Source organism: Triturus cristatus, chromosome 2_1 (genome assembly GCF_964204655.1).
Source record: "Triturus cristatus chromosome 2_1, aTriCri1.1, whole genome shotgun sequence".
NCBI classification, from domain to species: Eukaryota; Metazoa; Chordata; class Amphibia; order Caudata; family Salamandridae; genus Triturus; species Triturus cristatus.
In genome coordinates this window covers 317,186,947-317,207,870 of record NC_140581.1, presented here as the reverse complement: position 1 = coordinate 317,207,870, position 20,924 = coordinate 317,186,947, and the positions used below count along the sequence as shown (strand labels likewise).

The window sequence follows — 20,924 nt, the reverse complement described above, 5'->3', positions numbered from 1 at the left end:
AACCAGGTACATAGGTGTCAAGTGACGTCCGAAACCGCCACAGACCACAATGCAGGACGTCAGGAAAGATGCCACTGGAGAAGAAGACGAAGGAGTCCGGTGGAACCCAAAGGTGGATTCAATATGAGAGGTACCTGCAAGCAGATGGGACAGAGTCTATGCCCAGGAGGCATGGGAGACAAATGCCCACTGATGTTGGAGATGCAGGTGAGGCTGACAGTGCCCTTGAAGTTGCAGCTGTGCGGATCAGGCGATGCTGTAGAAGACCAGGAGCCATTCACAAGCTGTCCCGAGTCAGATATCGAGGGCCAATGGGTCAGTGTCTGGCAAGGGCACCAAAAAGCCTCGACAGCAGAAAACAACGGGGTCGATAAAAAAATAAAAAAGGTGCACTCTCGGGACAAGCAAGGTCCAAGCAACTCACAACAAGCAGGTAAGTCTGAGCAGGCTCCGAGCAGGCAGGGAAGCCACTGAAACCAAAGAAGACCTCAAGAGGACCCACGGGCCGAATGCACAGGAGTCGAGAGAGAACCTCGAGCAGCTCACCAATGTAGAAGGCCCACAGTGCAGAAGAAGCGGTGGGGGTGAAGACGTTGGCTGCCGAAGTGGCTTGAGGTTGGATCTTATTGCCCGAAGATCTCATCAGGACCTATATGCAATGTTTGCATTCTGTGAAATGCAGAAAATCTCTATGGATTGATTTGGGTACCCTACTTTACAGCTTGCAACAAACACATTTTTGGCTAGTTCATCAATGTCAAAACAATAGATACTGACAAAGGCATCAACACGCACAGTTGCGACTAAAAGTAGATTATTCAAATCAAAGCCACATCAACACTCTGCATGCTAGGCATTACTCACCAATTGTTCCACCAAGTGCCATCGCACCAGACATCTGAGCCAACAGTTCAGGGTTGGGCTTCAGAGCTCCAAATGTGGCTGCAACACCTCCAGCAACACCGATCATACCCAAAACATTACCAAGACGAGCAGTTTTCTGCGTGGATAGGCCAGCCAGGGCACCAACACAACACAGACCTGAGCCAAGGTACACCATCTAAGTACAAAAACAACATGAATTAGACACGATCATTTATCAATTTCTCATTTGTTTTAATCCCTACATGTTGAATGAGGTGTCTTAAGAAATACGTGGAAGATGGAAAGGTGTATACTTCATATTCATAAAATATTCCCAACCAACATAGGAGCAGACATAACATGCTGACTTTAAATAAAACAGTTACAGGAGGATTGTACCAAATAGGAAAACATTATAGTGTAGTAATGATCGCTTCCATCTGCTCCTTTTCCACACTCATCTCCCTGACAATTCTTACCCTCAACATCTATTCCTTTTTTTCTCAATCTCATTGTCTCGAGTCACCTATTCCCTACTTTCTTTTCTCCTTGTTCTAATATGCATTACCTGCCCCCTTTTGTTTTATTACTCCATTTCCATCCCTCTCACCTCACACTCTTCTGTATTCTCAAGTTATTTTTCTTACTATTAAATTGTGCAGAACTTGCTTTTTAGACCAGAAGGATGATACAATGGTGACATACTAAATAAATCTATATGAAGTCTGTATTTAGCTGAATGTTAATTAAAAAAAAAAAAAAAAGTTTTGTTAGTGCATAATGCGCTCATTTCATAAGTATTTAAAAAATGAAAATAGCATTGAGCTTAATTCTGATGACTCTGTGGCGGCTGGCAGTGTGTGCTGGATGGGATCTTTGTATGCAAGTTGGCTGATAACTGGGTGAGTGGTGGCTTAATTGGTGTGTCATTCATGTGGGCGCATGAAATTGATGGTCCCTCGAATGGCTCAGTTTGTCGATGTGAGTTTTGTGGTGGGCCTGCTGAGCTAATGGATTTCAATGTGTCACGCATGAAAGGTGTTTAAATGGACCATAAAGTGCCTGACGCCTTCATGCGGATTTACAGCTCACGAGCTGCGAGTCACAGGTTCAGTATTCTAATTATCTTATTGACACGGACATCTGACTTTTGAATTATGTGAGGTTACACGTTAATAGCATTTGAAATTTGAAAATGACATTTGCCCTCGTTCCAAATCGAACCAGTACGTGCCAGGCACTTAAATAGTGGATGAGTGTGCAATATTAGTATTGTTTTCTGACCTCCACTGCCAGAGTGCACATTGTCTCTAGTAGTGGAAAATAATAAACATTGAGAAATACATTTAATAGGTCCTTCTAAAGAAGGCTGCCACACTGATACCGGTGTGACATACAACATTGTCCTGTGAGGTGTGCTGGAGAAGACTTAAGGGAATACAAATTCAACATTTACCAGAACGCCTGCAAACCTATGAACTAAACTGTTCTCTGAGGGCTACTTTTTTGGCCCCATGTCTGCCACCTCTAACAGCACAATAACACCTGACATTTTTGAAAACTAGACACACTACGGCCACGGTGATGTCACATGTGTTAACCCAAGGGATGGAAAACTGGTTGCAATCTGTTGACTGAACTACAAAAAGACCATCAGGGAGAGGAAGAGCAACCTGTAGGCTGAAGCATGGGTCCACATTACAGGCTTGCATGCTCTCCCAGAGCAACCATTTTTGGGAAATTGTGAAGTACCCAATGCTCAAACAAGATGCCGGGCATATTGCATGTTCTCGCATTTCACCCAACAGGTGGGTCAAGCATTCTGAATGGGTGCATAGTTTCGGTAAAGTCTCCATTCTGGAGTCGGAACCTGAGCTGGAGGGTGTCTCGAATACTGTCTGTTGTTTAGATGAAGTTAACGAGTTCTTATTTGGTTAGCGAGGAACAAAGCCACTGGCCTGAATGGAGTTCTTGCCGATTTGTATTTAAAGGAACCTAATCTTTGGGTCCCAATACTCCCTCAGGTCCTTAATGCAGTCAGAGAGGGTCTATCTAGCTCCCAGTCACACTCCACTATTGTGCCCGATTTAAAAAAAGGGGATACAGGGGATCCACAATGTTGTAGACCCATCTTGATAGACTCGACAGTCAATGTAGTTGGTCGGGTGGTTTTATATAGACTCCGTCCTGGGGGTAAAATCATACGTTTATTTATGATCATCAAAATTGTTTTAGGCCTGGACGGACCACCGTTGATCAATGCCTGAAACTACATCTAATTATAAAGAAATGTTGTTGCTGAGTGGGAGAATCCACATATGGCTTTTATGGACCTCATTTCTGCCTTTGATCAGGTTATCAGGGACAACCTTTGGGCTCTGTTGTCAATTGTGGTGGAGTCAGAAAAATTTTTTGTATTTTTTTTTTTTGTTTTTGTTTTTTAGAGACTTGCTTAAAAACATGTTGAACACTTTAAGATATATTATTAATGGGCAGTATTCTAGGAGTTTTAGTTCAAAAGAGGTGTCGGACGGGTATTTTATGGTCCCTTTACTCTTACAGCTGTACATTAATCAGTTAGAATTGGACATACCTCGGGGCGCTATAGATCTACCTAAAGCAGGCTGCAGGCTCAATCTGGTGTTTCTCTACGCCGATGATGCCATATTGTTGCCCCGTACACCCCTTGGTTTGAAACATCTACTTCAATCCTTTGTAGATTTTATGCCCTCCCGGATCTATCCACTAATTTTAAGAAGATGTGCATTATAGAAGCAGGTCCAAAATCCACAAAATCTTGTTACATCATCTCAAGTTGTGAGATTACTAGAGTATCTGTTTCCTTATCCGGGGGTACAGTTCGACCAGAAAAAATATGGTCCACTCTCATCTACTAAGAAACTCGCACTGATTTAGTCCATCTTAGTGGTTTCTGACTTTGCCTCAAGGTTGGGCAATAGGCCACTCCCTACTAGGGTTAAGATCTAACAAGCTAAAAGTCTCTCATATGCAGCTTCTGGTAGTGATATCGGGGGTTATGAGGACACCTAGACCTTTCGGATTGTAGCAAAATCCTATTTTCAGACATCTCGTCCCTTCCACAGGATCTCTGAGTGGGTTTAATCTCCAATATCCTCGGCCTTCGTCCCCGACTTTCATGGATCTTTACCTGGATAATTAGCAGACCTTCTCTCAAGAAAGACATATAAGATACAGTCTGAAACTGGAAGGGTCACATTAGATTGGATGGCTGAGTTATGATAAACTGACTGGTCGTGCTCTTGGCCACTTCTAAAATCCTGCTGAAAGGGCCACTAGATCGGATTTGAAGTGGACCAAAGCCAATTCCCTTGCTGATAGGAGGGAGATTGAGCAAATTGTAAAGTCCACCTTTCGAGCACATGCACTTGTGATCTCCACCTCGCATATGGAGCCGTACCTGGTTAATGTGCATAGTACAATTTATCACTATCTCCTAACCAGATTTAGGCTAAGCCTGGTACATTGCCTACTTGCGGTAACAAGGGGTTGGCATTAGGTTAATAGCATGGCTCCTTGTGGGTGTAATTCTATCTTAACGCAGGATACATAGCACTTTATTCAACTCTGTAGGTTTTATGTGCTTTTGAGGGTCGAATTTATAGTTCCACTTTTTTGTCAAACTTGTTTTTATTAACATGTCATACTGAACATGCCATACATAGCAATACATGCGATAGTTTTTGCTTGTATCCACTGTGTAGCAATTTTGTAGTACAGTCCAACGTTAAAGCGGAAGAATCGTCTCTGTGAATGCAAGAGCGTATATTGCCATGAGTTACACAACATTTCAAACTTTTCCCCAAAGGCTATTACCCCTCCCCCCCTGGATTCTCCCGTTTATCGTGAGGTCCTCTCTCTTTAGGGATTTGTCATTTTAACTGTCCCGTGAATTTGCTAGTGGAGAGGTGCAACGGTGAGAGATCCAGGGTTAAGACCCAAAAGAAAGAAAGAAAGCAGGAAAAAAGAAGGCAAAGAAAGCAGGAAAAAAGAAGGCAAGAAAATAAAAGTGTAAAAATAATATGGCCTAGTTGCGAAACCGGGTGACATCGATATATGTTTTTTTCGTGATAGGAGTTCTAGAGGGGGGTGGGTCGAATCCCTAAAAATTGGTAGAGATGTATAGTTCCACTTTTAAGGGTTTAAACTTTACTCAAGACAGACCAGCTCTAGAGTTATTATCTACAGAGCACATCTGTTTTTCAATGGCTAGTTTCGTGTGGGAATCTGTTAAATTGAGGCTATTAATGAATTGTTAATTATTTTAAATGTTGCTTGCATAAATTAGTTATGTACAGTTTTAGCATGTTTTATTACTTTTTATATACATATTGACTGTACCTGGATTTTTAGATGGTTTTATCATTGTGTAGTTGTACATATTTATTGTGCCTGTATGGTTAAATTTCTTATAAACTGAAATAAAAGGATTACGACAGACGCTCTCCTCTCAGCATAACCTTATATATGAAATGAAAAAGAAATGTATAAAGCGCAAAACATCCACCCGGGGGTGTCAAGGCGCTAGCTCAGCACAGGACATAGCTGATACCTTTTTGAGATCGCCTCAGAGATTAAAAAGCCATGTCTTTAACAACTTCCTGAAAGCCAACAAGCGAGTTTCTTCCTTAAGCTGCAGTGGAATTGAGTTCCAAAGTCCGGTCGTGCCGAACATTTCTTGAACCTGGGTATTACCAAATTGTGAGAGTGCGCTGGGTGAAGATGACAGGCAGGAACATATGGCTGCAAATTCTGTTTGAAAAAAGCAGGTCCCGTATCATGAATAGCTTTAAATGCTATACAAAGAGCCTTAAATTCTATCCGTCTCTTCACTGGTAGCCAGTGTAATTCCTTAAGCTCCGTGGAAGCAGATTTATATTTTGGAATGTTCAGTAATAGACATGCTGCAGCGTTTTGCACAATCTGCAACTTGGTCAAACATTTCTTGCGAAGGTTCCTAAATAGTTACAGTAGTCGGCTCTAGATAAGACAAGAGCCGCAACCACTAACTTCCTCAAATCTGCCGGAATAAATGGAAGAATCCTTCTCAACAGTTTTAGTGTAAAAAAGGAAGTGTATGTGACCTGATTTACATGGCCTTCAAAGGAAAGCATGGAGTCAAACATGACACCTAAGTCCTTTACCTTGTTCGTAGGATCAGGTAGCGAGCCCAACTCAGAGGGCCAAAAAGAAGGGGACCAGAAATTCGTGTGGCTGACAAAAAGTAAGACTTCCGTCTTACTGGAGTTCAGTTTAAGACAATTAGTGCCATCCAGTCCCTCACCTGGCAGAGACAGGTCAGGAACTGTGCTGCCGTGTCTGCTGGAGAACCTGTCACTGAAACAATAATCTGGGTGTCATCCGCGTAAGAGATAGCGGAGAAACCAGGGATCCAATTAACCTTGCCAGCGGGGCAATATAGATGTTAAAAAGAGTTGGGTTCAATGAAGAGCCCTGTGGAACCCCGCATGGCAGTGTGAAGTTCGGCGAATTAAATTCGGCAAGAGCCACAAACTGTTCTCGGCCGGACAAGAAGGATTCCAGTACGGCAAACGCTTTCCCCTTAATGTCAATCTCATCCAGGACTTCTAACAGTTTTGGGTGATTCACCGTATCAAATGCGGCAGAGAGGTCAAACAGCACAAGTGCTGCATTGCCTGCTGCATCAACTGCTTGCCTAATCAGTTTGGATGCTGAAATCAGAGCCAATTCAGTACTGTGTTGCTTTCCAAAACCAAACTGAGAAGGGTCCAGAAAAGTAGGTTTTTCAATATAGTCAGATAAGGCCCTATTCCCGGCTTTTTCCACCACTTTTGCGGGCAGGGGGGAGTCTGGAGATAGGGCGATAGTTATTTGGATCTGCCCCATCTAGGTTTACTTTCTTTAGAAGGGGGAGAACAGATGCCAATTTCAATTAGTGGGAAATATCCCAGAAAAAGACATTGGATTAAAAATAGAGGACAGATGTGAAGCAAATACTTCTGGCAAAAGGGGGAAAATTTAAGGGAGACAAGGATCTAATGGGGAGCCAGATTTAGTGGACAGCAGGAGCCTAAAAAGCTCCTCCTTAGTTAATATAGGAAATGAAGATAGTTCAGGAGGGTTGCTAGAGTCAGAGGTGGCCGAGGAAATTTCCCTTTCAACCCCAGAGATCGCTGGAGTCCCTGGAGATGCCCCTTGAGAAGGGCATCAGGGAAAAACTGCTAGAGACTGCATTAACTTTGTTTTGAAAGAACGTGGCCAGGGAATTGTAGAAGGTCTGATTTATTGGTGAATCAATTACCTCGGGACATTCAGCCAATTTAAATTTTTTCACAGTAGAAAAAAGTTCCTTCCAGGAATTTTTTGCAGTCATTATAGCTGTGGTAAAGTAACAGGTTTTCTCCTTCTACACAGATTTTTTATAATAAAGCAATGCTGGTTTGTATACCGTTCTGTCATTAATTTCATAGGAAGTTCTCCACTTCCTTTTCAGGCAATCTAAGATGTTCCAAATACCACGGTTCTGTATGTCTCGCCCTATGGCTAATGATGTATTTGACCGGTAGCACCAGATCAATAGAGCTCCTAGGCCAATCCTCAAAGGCAACAGCTGCCTCAACTGGATTCTCTAAAAAATTAGGTGGATTCCGGGACAGGGAGTTTTCAAGGGCATCAATAGCAATCTTGTTCCAAGGCCAAACCTTTTTCACCTGATTGTATTTTGATTTCTCCTCCTGAGGGTTTAGGACGGAGATTGAAAACATATACGGCTTTGTGATCAGACCACACGAGCGGTAACGATGGAAGACAATGCAAGGATTTATTGTTTGTAAATAGTCCATCAAGTAGGTGTCCCCCTGAGTGTTTGTCACCTGATGAGTGAGGTCTAAGCGGTTTGTGATGTCAATAAAACATACTGCATCTCTGTCTGAAGGATCCTCAAGGTGAAGATTAACATCACCCAAAAGTGTAAAGTCGGACGCCTGGGATATTATATCCAGGGGGCTGCCTATGGAATTCAGAAACTCTGCCCGAGGACCAGGTTGTCGATATAATAAAATGCCGTTAAAAGTATAGTGGTTGTCTAGTGGAATTTTAAACATTAAAGATTCCAGGATTGGCACACTATTTTGGGGGGTTAAAAGTCCCTTTCCACATACTTCTAAATATAATGGCTAGCCCCCAGACCCTTTTTCCCCATCCGGTCTTGTCTAAACACTGTAAACCCGGGAGGGACCACCATTGCTAGATCTGGGTCTGAGGAGGCGTCCCCCCAGGTTTCCATAATGAAGGCAAGATTTAGAGCATGTGCCTCTATAAACATAGCAAACTCAGCTGCATGTTTACAAAGAGAGCGTGCATTTATTAGAGTACCTAGAACTGTCCTCGATCTACCCGACTCAGTCAGGGCTTAACATTATATGATGTTAGTTGTGATTTAAGCGGGCAAATAAGAAAGCTTCTGTCAGTGCATTGAAAGGGTTCCTCAGATGAAGACATAATAAAGCAGGCCTTTAGACAACACCTACCAGTTATGTTTAGAGCCAGTAATTGATTCCTGGAACAGATCGCCCAAGGGCAGAGTGGGGGCTATAACCGGCAGCATCCCTGGCACGGGCCGGGCGCAGACGGGCTTGCTACAGTGAAAGTGGTCCCCGTTAACAGCCCAGAGAGGTGCAAGTTCTACTGGCGAAGGTAACAGATCATTTAAAAGTTAAAAAAATATACGATTTGTTAAAATCTGTTTTCTAAAAAACCACAGTTCCGATTCAATTACAACAAATACAATGCAGAGTTAAAATACTAAGAGAAAAGGGCAAAGACGTTCCTCCCAGCGAGGAGAGAAGCGCTCAAAATATAGCGTCCTGTAAAATCATCAAGTGTCTCTCATTCCATAGCCCCGGGGGTCGCGAAGTTATAATTCCTTTGGAAAAAGTGAGCTGTGTATTCTTAATTATGATCTAGAAATGTCCTGTCTATCATTGCTTCAGTTTATTAACCACAACAGGATACTTGTCCTAGCCCAACAGGCGTCAACATTATAAACAAAGGAGAGATCAATCTATTAAGGTATGTTGCATTCTGAAATATCTCAACATCTTCTCTGCATATCAGTCCATAGTCTAATCTGCAATGCGAATCCTAACATGTGAATAACACGAACACATTCTGAACAGAGCCTATGCTCTCGAGACCGCCTACAGATTAAAGTTCGTTATTATTTTGCTGAGGGATACTTCTAATGCCCAGTTTGGTGCTAGGCCTGTGAAGGTATTAATCGAGCTGCCATATCATCACACGATTAAAGTGCCCTGCCCGAATGACTATCGCAGTCATATCAGAGGCTTTCAAGCTGTGTGCCCCCACCCCCCCCCCCACCCCCGCCACCCGCCTTCAGGGTCTGTAGGTGTATTACTAGGGGGGGGTGGGGAGACGGGCACAAAGGCTTCTGCTATTACATGTAAATGAAAAAATGCAGCAGTTGAAGTCCATAAGAAAAAGTGTTAGCACTGTTATGCTTAGTGCCATGGGGCACTGTCAGTAAGCGTGGAGGCGGGGTCAAAAGCGTGGCTAAAAAGAACAAGATATTCCGCTTTTTTCTTCCACCTTCAGGTAACTGCATGTAATGCAATACGCACTCCTTAGATGAAAACTGTTATGAAACCTCAGCTGGCTAATGTGATCGTTGCAGAGGTCTGCGTGTGACCAGAGGGTTACAGAATTAAAGCCCGATGGGTGTGGTAAGGAACAGTGAATCCATGTGGCAGCTGTCCCCAGATACAGAGTGAATCATTTGGGGAGGCTTTATATTTCTGATCAACTTGAGGGGTGAAAATACTAGCGTTACGGGCTCCATGAAAGCCTCTGTTGACCTCTTGAGCGTTCCCTTCAAACTGGCGAAGCACAGGGTAGTGTGGTGGGTTCTAGGCATCATCTCCATAAAGAAACACATCTTCATTAGTGTCACCCATATTCACTTGATCAGTGGCCGCCCTTTGAATGACCTCATGATAAGAGGTTGTGTCATCTGGTGGGAATGACTTAACTTGATCCACATTGGAGTCGATCACCTGGAGGGTCGACAGCATAATCCTCCCATGGGTCCTCTTGTACACATGGTTCATATGGCACATCATAAGGGTCTAGAGAGTAGCATGGACTCCCTTCCCCATGTGAAAAGTGAAGTGACCCATCCAGACAGTGTACAGGAGAGATATAGGTGGCGAATTGAGTTCATCCTACAAACGCTCAAGAATGGGTTGTTTAGAATTGGCTTATAAAGTACACAAGGCCCTTTTCGGTTTTGATGGGTATCTCTGCTTTGATCGTTCTTTAGACACAGAAGCTGCCTTGGTTCTCAGAATCGAGGAGTGATTTCAGCCTGTAAGTCAGTTTCAGCGCTGTAATGGCTTTCGGCACAAACACCGTCTTAATAATCCGAGCAGAAACCAAAACGTCTTTAGACCTTGAACGCTTAGAATGGTGTTTCGGACTCAAGGCCGGCTCGTTTGCATGTCCACCATCTGTCTCGGCTCGGACGTTTTTGTCCAGTGCCAACCATGACTGGAGGGAAAGGTAGTGCAGCTGAATGTTTCTGTAGTCCAAGGGCTGGAACCTGGCCTTTACGTTGAGCAAAATCGCCCTTGGCTCGAGGTGAACATCAGCGGATACAGTACGCGTGGTTGGTGACTTAGACATTGTGTAGAAAACTTCAACTTCTCCCTGCAGTTCATCCTCAGACTCCGAGGATAATTGTGCCTGGACGCTCAGAGAGAAGTCGGTGATGTCATGTTCTGATGGCCAAGGCTGCTCTTCCTGCGGTCTCAACATCTTGCTCCCTGAAAATATCAACTGGTTGTGGTTCCAGCACTGCGTTTTCTTATGAGACCACCTGCATTTCTGTCAGTGTCAAAGGGTCTTTTTAGACCGAAATGTAAAGCAGGCCAAAGACGTGGTGATGTCATGTTCGGGAGAGAGACCGTTTACAGATCTGGTGATGGTCAGTCCCAATGACGACAACACTGACAAGCCAGCCCTTCCATCACTCCAAGCACATTTGTATAAAGAAAGTTCGAGAGAAATGGCATAAGTCCCAAAGAGGGCCCAACGCGCTAACTAGCAGATACTTAAGGATCTAGTTCTTCTGTACGGTTGACAACACCGAAAGATAAAATAAACTCTATAGTGATTATTTAAATGTTTTCCAAACGGTAACCGTGTCGAAGATGTGTAAATTAGGCAAATCGAACCACGCTATTTGTACCGAACAAATATGTGTCTAGACAGAAGGCTGGAAATTAATCTCGCAATGGTGTCCATGCCCATTGCCAACTAAGAAATAAGTCCCTATACTGCATGACTCAAAAGACACCTTCAAAGAGGAACAAGTTACAAACATCAGAGCTCAACGCTAGATGGCAGGAGCATACAGAGCATTTGTATCTACAGCAGCACATGCTACCAACAAATGTTTACCATTAAAACGGTTTGCCTCACAGAGACTGGGGGGACAGGAGTAGAGTCAGTTTTCTCCCAGGCGAGTACACTCAACAGCCTGCAAATATCTCAGGTTGCTTTCCATCTTTATCTTGGGCACTTTTAAAGTTTAAAAACTGAGGGGATAGCTTCCTGAATACCACAGCCAGCAGGGTAAGGCACGATCAACCTCATTCTCCAGCCAGAGCTGCAGTACAGTTCCTGGTGCAGACTGCTCTGCTGGGTCTTCCGTTAAGATGCCCTTCTTTTCTTGTGTCCCTGACACAACCTAGGGCGAAGCTGAACTGACCCTTGCGAAGCACTTACAGATAGCAGAATCCGGCTCCTAGGATTTTTGCCAGCTATGTCTCTAAAGTGCTTTAGGCCGACGTCATCCTTACAATGGTTACTAAATCGCGATTGGCACATCGTTCTAATCCTATTCCCTGTAAGGCTACAGAATCAAACCCGCACTTATCTGTACCACTTACACTCAGTTTACTGTAGGTTTATTCGAGAGAGCGCTATTCTAGACGTCTTTCAAAATGCCATGATCTCTCTGCTCTACTACAATTGAGCATATTAAAATGGAAACCTCCCACTTTCTAGGAACATTAACCAAGAATGGCGTAGGCCTAAGTGCCCACGTGGAACAGGCAGAGAGCTAGAGTAGGTTCAATGCATAGCGCACCACTAGACCCCTATTCAGTATAACATCCTACCTGTTACTGCCAATCTTTTGTAGGGCACACTCTCTGACCCTCATATTCCAACATAACTGTTCAGTAATGAACCTCCCCATGCCTTCAGGCCACAGCTAATCAGCAGAGCGGACTACAGTCACTGGAAGAAGGGGAGGCTGAAGCACTAACCTAACCACTCTGCAGATCTCACGTATCAGAGACCACCCTTTGATAAGCAAATCTCATTACTGTACATTACTGTGCTGACATCTTCTGAATCACTTAAAGCATACCATTTTTTGTGGGCATAGCGGACTTAGCCATATATGGGAAATGTCAGAACATAACCTAATTAATTAGAGCCTTGTTCAAGAGCTGTAGGCTTCAAGGTTATCCCTATGCTACCTGCAAAAACCTGTCTCTTTTAATAAACTCATCCCTCAAGTACATTTACAAAATATAAATATATATTCACCATTGAATTAGACAGTTGATAAATATTCCAACAATGCACAAGTGGTCACCAAATGTTCCGTAAGTCGACTTAGGAAAAATGTAACTTGTATTCACAAGTTTGAAAAGCTACTACAACAACGTGATGAAACAGCATTTTAATTACTAAAACTATAGAACAGGCTAATCTCACTTTTACATATTAACTTACCCAAGCCTTGCGGGTTTCAAAGCACTAATTACTTAGGTTGACAGTGAGGTATCCCCAAGGAGAAAATGGTTTACGTTTGTTACGTTTGATATATGCTGGCTGCAGTTTGACTTCGGTCATTCAGGGTTGCAATGGCTGACGTGACGGCATACAAAAAGCTTCACTAAGGCCCTCATGTGACATCCACCTTTAAAGCCACAGGTAATGTTACTGTGACTTATTAAAGAGCCAGGCATGACAATCAGAATGATCCATTGTTAATATGCTTTAAAGGGTCAGAGCAAATGTAACTGGGGAGGTGTTTAGGAATCTTGCACTGTCCAGTCATAAATGCCATCAACTGTGTTGAAATAATGGTGGAAGGGAGAAATGTAGAAAAAAAGATTTTTACACAGCCCAATGCCTGTGTTTACACCCACCTCAGCATGCCCTCATGAGGAATGAGGTGAGTTAGTTTGGGTCGATGCCTTTGTAAGCTACAACCTCTTCCAGGGACACATCTATCTTTCCCTGGGTTGCTTCTGTGTCCTCTTGTGTAGTTTGATTGACTTTTAGTCTACTGGGGTATAAATCACATTCTGCAACCTTAACAGCAGCGTTTGAAACAACACCTTCAAGTATGAGCTGCAGGACGGGTGATTTCACATTACTGGAGTGATTCATACTGGAGGACAGTACTTGCACACAACTTGTGGTTTATTTAAGTCTTTATTTTCTGGAGCTTAATGCAGTCACTTACTAAGGAACAATGAATATTCAAATGTCATGTTTTGAACCTGCAGTTGTACCCTTGGTCGAAAACCAAATACTCTTAAATAAGCCTTTTTACCATTTATTTCAATATAGGTAAATATTTGCCAAATGCCACTGGCTGATTTAAAGTTTCAATTAAAAAAAAAAACTTCCTCTCGGGCCAACGTTATATGAAACTTTTTTCTGCTCTTTGTAGCACACCTATGAACACAGTCTTATCTGCTTGTGATGAGATTGGGGTTTTCCAATTTCTCCGGAAATTCATCCCCGTCCTAAGCCTCAATTTCATCCATGATCTACGCCTGAACCGAGCCAGCCTCTTTCACCAGTGTTCATTTCAGCCCAGGGTATTTCTGAGCCATACATCGAGCTTAGGGTCTTGTTTACATGGTTCCTACTTTTAGAGCAAATAGTTCTGCTCTTATTATCAGATGCTGACTAGACAACATCTACACAAGTCTCTAAATCTCTTGCCATCTGAATTATTGTCGCAGCTCTTTTTTGTATGAAAAAAAAAAAGGTGTGCTCTAGTGTATATTTTGAGCACAACAGCAGACCTGTAATGAAGACATTCTTCTCTTCTATATTCTTCGTCTCTCCCTCATGATCCGAGTGAGTACTGTGTACAAGTCATGGGTGTGGCAAAGCCAGCTCTTATCGCCCCTGTGCTTTTTTAAAGATACTGCCTTAAGCATTTTCTACAGTCCCAAAAATCGAGTTCGGATATCAAAACTGAAGGGTTCATGCAGGGCAGCATCAATTATGAACACTGCGGTCACACTGGTCGAGAGATAAGCGTCACCAATTGGAGGCACAGCAGCACTTCCAGGTTTACATGGTCATAGGCTATAATATTTCAAGAATAAAGACTATGCGGAGACAACAGCATCCATTAGATTTAGCATTACTAAGCTTAATGGTCAGTTTTAAAACACTTGGAAAAAAAAGAAATATTGGATTGGGCCATGCTGGATTTTAAGTTTTAAGTAACAGGTCGTGAACATCTAACTATAGAACCATATAATATACTCACACTCAATTATGTTATGCTACTACCATCAATGAGCTATCTCATAAGATAACAAGTTGAAAAAAAAGCAGAAGCTACCAGTGGGTCCTACACATGAGTTACCAAGCAGCAGTGCCAATCATGGTATATAATAAGCACCTGGAACAAGAAGGAGTAGTTTCTTACCTGTAACTCCAGTTCTGTAGTAGGGGTATCTCTGTTATAGTCATAATCTATGAATAATCCCCGCCCATGTGCGGGGACCCCGGAGCAATCAAAAATATCTCTTAAGCTGTCCGCATTTGCAACCTGCAAAGACACTTAAGAGACAGACAAAATAATACAGCCTAATCACAACAAGGCTGCACTGGCCAGCACTTCCTCTGAAGTGAACACAAAAGCCAAAATAAAGTTGAAATGTCATTTTTTATTCACATTTGACATGTTCCTTTATTATCACACACTCCCTTCACCAAAATCCCTTTAAACAATAGAGAGGAAGGGGTGGACAGACAAGCCCTATAGGCTGTCATTATGTGTCTGCTAAAGGGATACCGTGCCTTTAAGAAACTCTCCAGAGACCCCCGGTATCCCAGGATGCACAGCCAACACAAGTTACTTTCAGTTCTTTTTGAAGGTGTATAACAACAGGCCTGATACCGTCAGGTTACTCCACCGGGGAGGAGGGAGGGTCGCTTATGACTATAACAGAGATACCCCTACTACAGAACTGGAGTTACAGGTAAGAAACTACTCCTTCTGTAGTAGGGGATCTCTGTGTATAGTCATAATCTATGAATAGAATGGCAAGCCCATCCCAACCAACAAGAAGCGGTGGAGTAAGACCAACCACCAACAAATCACTGTGCAAACAAATTCCTTAGCGAAGCCTGTCCAACCTGCGCATCTGCCCTAGCATCAGAGTCCAGGCAGTAATGCTTTGTAAACGTATGGACTGACTTCCAGGTGGCAGCCTTACAAATGTCAGCAATGGGAACATTCCTAAGCAAAGCGGTGGTAGCCGCCTTTCCTCTAGTCGAATGTGCTGTAGGCTTACCCCCTAATGTTTTATTAGCTTTTTGGTAACAAAGCTGAATACAGGAAACAATCCATCTGGAAATGGACTGCTTTGAGGTAGCTAAACCAGTTCTTACCGAACCATAATTAACAAACAGTTGATCCGACCTGCGGATATCTTTTGTCTTATCCAGGTAGAATTTCAACACCCTACGCACATCAAGTGAATGCAGAGACCTCTCCGCCGGAGAGGAAGGATGCTGAAAAAACGTAGGCAAAGTTATCATCGGATTCACATGGAAATCTGATATCACCTTAGGCAAAAATTTAGGATGGGTACGCATCACTACTTTAGAAGCATGGAAAACAGTATACGGCTCTTGGCAACACAGAGCCTGAATCTCACTCACCCTCCTGGCCGATGTAATGGCTACAAGGAAGGCCGCCTTCCAAGACAAATGCTGCAGCGAAGCCTTATGGATAGGTTCAAAAGGCTCCCTCATCAATCTAGATAACACCACATTCAATTCCCAAGGTGGAGAAGGCCTTCTAACAGGGGGAAACACCTTACGCAAACCCTCCAAAAAATCCTTAATCACAGGGATTTGAAAAAATGAAGTTTGAGAAGGGCCCTTCCTATACGCAGTCAGAGCTGCGAGATGAACCTTAATAGATTGGAAATTAAGCCCAGACTGAGCTAACTGCAGCAGATAAGGCAAAATAACGTCTTCTTTACAGGATGTAGGGTCAAAGTCCTTCGCCTTGCACCATAAGCAGAATCTCTTCCACTTATAGGCGTAGGAGGTCCTCGTAGACGGTCTCTTAGCCTCTTTTAAGATCTCCATACAGTCCTGAGGCAAGTTCAAGTGTCCATACTGCACTAGCTCAGGAGCCATGCTGCCAAACTCAAGGACGAGAGATTGGGGTGAACCATCTGCCCTCCGAACTTCGTGAGGAGGTCTGGCCGGCACGGCAGGCGCCGGTGTGGCAGAACAGACCGGTGAAGAAGGTCGGTGAACCACCATTGTCTCGGCCACTCCGGAGCAATCAGGATCATTCTGGCTCTGGATTGCGACAGCTTGATCAGCACCGCCGGAATCAGGGGAATGGGTGGAAAGGCGTAGAGAAAGCTGTTGGACCAGCTGATCCATAGTGCATTCCCCAGCGTCCCTGGCTGGTAGTACCTGGACGCGAAGTCGCGGCATTTGCTGTTTTCTGCCGTGGCGAACAGATCTATATCCGGAGTGCCCCATTCTGCGAAGACGTCTCTTAGCACGTCGTCGTTTAGCACCCACTCGTGGTTCTCTTGAACGAGTCTGCTGAGCGCGTCTGCTTGGGCATTCTGCACTCCCGGCAGGTGGGTCGCCGTGATCGTCAGATTCCTGGCCACCAGCCAGTTCCAGATCGCCTGTGCCTCCCGAGACAGGGTGCGTGACCGGGAGCCCCCCTGCTTGTTGAGGTAATACATGGTCGTAGTATTGTCCGTCTGAACCAGCAGGGAGGACGTCCTGAAGGAGGGATGGAACGACTTCAAGGCCAAGTGTACTGCTCTGAGTTCCAAAAAGTTGATATGGTAGGTCGTCTCCATCTGCGACCATATCCCCTGAATCTGAAGAGGGCCCGAATGCGCTCCCCAGCCCTGGAGAGACGCATCGGTCACTATGGTCTGGGCCGGAATGTCCTTGTGAAAAGGGGTCCCCTTGCAGACATTCCCTGGGGAACACCACCATTTCAGAGACTGCCGAGCGTGCTGAGACAACTGGATCTTGTCCTCCCAACGCCCCCTCCTCTGGTCCCATTGATCCTCCAGACATTCCTGCAGGGGCCTCATATGCAGACGTGCATTGGGGGTGAGGAAGATGCAAGAAGCCATCGACCCCAGTAATGAAGACACCGTCCTCACCGTAGGAGAGCGGGCTGAGATGAGATGCAGAGCCTTCCCACGGATCGATAAGCGTCTCTCCTCCGAAGGACACACGCTTGCGGTCAAGGTATTGACTGAAGCCCCCAAGTACTGGAGACACTGCACAGGGATCGGCACTGACTTCGTCATGTTGATGTGCAGCCCCAGACGGTGAAGCAAAGCCGCCGTCCTGTTGAAATGGCACTGGGCTTCCTGATAAGTGGACGCTTTGATCAACCAGTCGTCCAGGTAAGGGTACACAAACACCTTGGTCTTCCGCAGGTGTGCCGCGACCACCGCCATGCACTTGGAGAACGTCCGTGGCGCAGACTTCAGGCCAAACGGGAGCACGGAATACTGGTAATGGTTGTTGCCTACCAGAAACCTCAGGAATTTGCGATGCTTCGGTGCGATCGGCACATGAAAGTAAGCGTCCTGCAGATCTATGGCGCACAGCCAGTCTCCTCGATGCAACTGAGGGTAAATCTGATGCAGGGACAACATACGGAACTTTTCTCGCCGGATCCACCTGTTTGCCTGACGCAGATCCAGAATAGGCCTGAACTCGTTCTTGTCTTTTTTTCTTACGAGAAAGAACCGTGAGTAGAGACCTTTTCCTTTTTGCCTCAAAGGAACAGCTTCTATCGCCTTCTTTTTTAATAGAACGTCCGCCTCCCGCTGGAGCTCCCGCACCATGTGAAGGGAGCGCACTGGTGGAATCTGTGGAGGCGAACTGGTGAAACGAAGACAGTAGCCATTGCAAACAATATTCAGCACCCACTTGTCCTGTGTTATTGTCCTCCACTCTGCCAGGTAGTGTTGAATACTTCCCCCCACCGGAGCGGGTAACGGATGAGGGGGAAGTAACTTTTCAGGGCTTCGACCCGGACGGGCCCTTGTTCCCCGCCGAGGACTGATGCTGGCCTCTGCCCCTCTGGCGCTTCTGAAAGGGCTGCCTGTGGTACTGCTGCTGCTGCTGGGGCTGTTGCTGGGGGCCCGACTGACGCCCTTGGCCCCTCTGCTTGGTGTAGCGCCTGCCCGAGGAACGGAAGGACCTCCTCTGCTCCTTAGGCCGCTCCAGCCCCACCGCCTTCAGGGTCTCCGCCTCAGCCTTCATGCGGGCCATCTCGTCATCCGCATGCGACCCGAATAACGTCGTGCCAGAGAATGGTAGATTGGCGATCTTCTGCTGCGCTTCCGGCTTGAGCGGAGTCAGCCGCAGCCAGGAATGCCTCCTCATATGTATGCCGTGGCAGTACCCATGGGCCGCCAACAACGATACGTCCCCCGCCGCACTGATGATCTGATTAGAGACCATCATGCCCTCGTTCAGCACCTCCTGAAAATCCTCCCTCTTGTCTCTGGGCAGGGAGGCCGCGAACTGTTGCAGGGAGTCCCAAAGCGACCTGTCATAGCGCCCCAACAGAGCGGAGGCGCTAGCGGCCTTCATTGTAGTAGCCGACGTGGAGCACATCCTCCTCCCCAAGGAGTCCATTTTGCGACTCTCCTTATCCGGGGGAGCCGTGGAGGAAGGCGTCGTAGAGTGTTGCTTACGAGCCGCCGCCACGATAACGGAATCCGGTGGGGGGTCCACTCTGAGGAACGCCGGATCCGAGTCAGGGGCCCTGTACTTCTTTGACAGTCTCGAGGGCGCCGGCTTCACCACAGCCGGCGTTAAGAACACCTCCATCGCAGGTTCCTCCAGTCCTGGGACCAGCGGGAGGAGGGGGCGCGACAGATGTACTTTATGCAAAGTCTCAAAAATCACAGACGTAGTGGGAATAGGGGTAGTCACTGATATCCCCAACTTCGCAGCCCCTCTCAGCAACACCTCCTGGAACGTGGCAATGTCATCCACTGGAGAGACGCGGGAAGGAGGCGTCTCTGACAGCGAGGGCGAATACTTGCCAGCCCCCGGAGAGTACGTGCCCCTCGACCCTCTGGAACGGGACCGATACCTCCGTCGACCATGTCCAGAGCGAGTGGAGGATCTGCGCCTACTCCGTGAGCGCCTGCGAGGGCGAGAGCGAGATCTCTGCCGGTGAGGGACCCTCGGGGGAGGAGGCGGTGGCCGCGGTGGTGAGGCAGGCAGCTGAGGCACGGGCAGAGGCAGCGGAGGAGGTGGAGGAGGAGGCAGAGGAGGCGGAGGAAGAGGAGGAGGAGGAGGAGGAGGAGGCTGAGGAGGAGGAGCCAGTGCAGGCACCGGTGGAGGCGCCGGTGGAAGGTCGGGCACCTGAGGCAAAGGGGGCCGCTGGGTACGCAGCGGGGTCAGATGGTCTGAAGCCCCATCACTTCTAGCCGGAGAGCCCCCATCATCATTGTCCGGGCTCGCGGCCATTCTCCTCTTCTTGGCGGGCCTGTCCCGCGGGGAAGCCACCGAAGGCGAACGTCTGCGCCTCCCTGATCCTCGACTGGAGATCGTAATCACCGAGGACGTATTCCCCGATGTCTGGGACGTCGAACTGTACCTCGACCTCGAACGGCGTCTCTTCGCCCTCGACGACGAGTGCCGCCCCGCAGTCGACCGTCCTCTCGACGTCGAACCAAGTCTCCTCGACGTCGACCTTGATCGCCGTCGTCGGGGTGTCTGCCGCGACGTCGACTGTCTCCTCGACGCCGACTTCTGGCGTCTCGACGTCGACCGCCGGTGCCTCGGCGTCGACTGCTGCGATCTCGACGTCGATCGTTGGTATCTCGACGTCGATCGCTGGTATCTCGACGTCGATCGCTGGTATCTCGACGTCGATCGGTGGTGTCTCGACGTCGATCGTTGGTGTCTCGACGTCGACCTGCGTCTCGGCGTCGACCGCCTCCGCTTCGACGGCGGGCGCCGGGATCTCGGCGTCGACTCCGTCAGCGTCGAGCCGTGGGTAGACGGCGGCGAGTGCAGTCCATGGGGCTCGGTACGACGTCGATGTGTTGTCGACGTCGACCGCGACACCTGCGACGGCGACCCGGTCCCGGGTCCCGCCGGCCCCTCCCTCGACGTCGAACGCCGAGGCTGCCGCGACCCAGAGCCCTGGATCGACGGCGAACATACCGGTGCCTTCTCTCTCGCCGTCGACGTCGTCGCCTTCGACGTCGAACGCGACCTACCAGCCGGTAGTCGTCGTTTCTGCTCCTTTTTCTGCCCGGAGGTCCCTCCGGGGGCTGGAGCATGGGCGGAGGAGGGGGAATGGGACCCTCCATGCCCTGAAGTCTCACCGGTCCTCTGCTTCTCCTGTCCCTGAAGGCGAGTCTTCTCCCGGTCCCTCAGGGTCCTTTTCGAAAAGGTGCCGCAGATGTCACAGGCAGCTGGGACATGTGAGGGCGACAAGCAGAGGATACACACCTCATGTGGGTCCGTCTTAGCCTTCTTCCTCCCACACTCAGGGCATTTATCGAATAAAGCCATGCTGAGAGTGGGCCAAAACTGCTCCAGATTGCAGGCAGTAGTAGACAAAGGCTCTAGACGTCGAATGAAACCACTTTTAATCCAAAAAATCCAATTTTAACTAAGTAAACCACCCAAAAGGGTAGAGCTCAAGCTCCAGG

At 46.8% G+C, this 20,924-nt stretch overlaps 1 protein-coding gene across 2 annotated transcripts in view; it reads right to left on the bottom strand.

The window, feature by feature from the left end:
• NNT (nicotinamide nucleotide transhydrogenase) overlaps positions 1-20,924 on the bottom strand; it is a 391,279-nt gene that overhangs the window by 174,610 nt on the left and 195,745 nt on the right. For both annotated transcript variants that reach the window (XM_085631219.1, XM_085631218.1), the window contains exon 14: positions 865-1,060. In XM_085631219.1, coding sequence (XP_085487345.1) covers positions 865-1,060 — 196 coding nt within the window. The remainder of the gene's footprint in view (positions 1-864; positions 1,061-20,924) is intronic.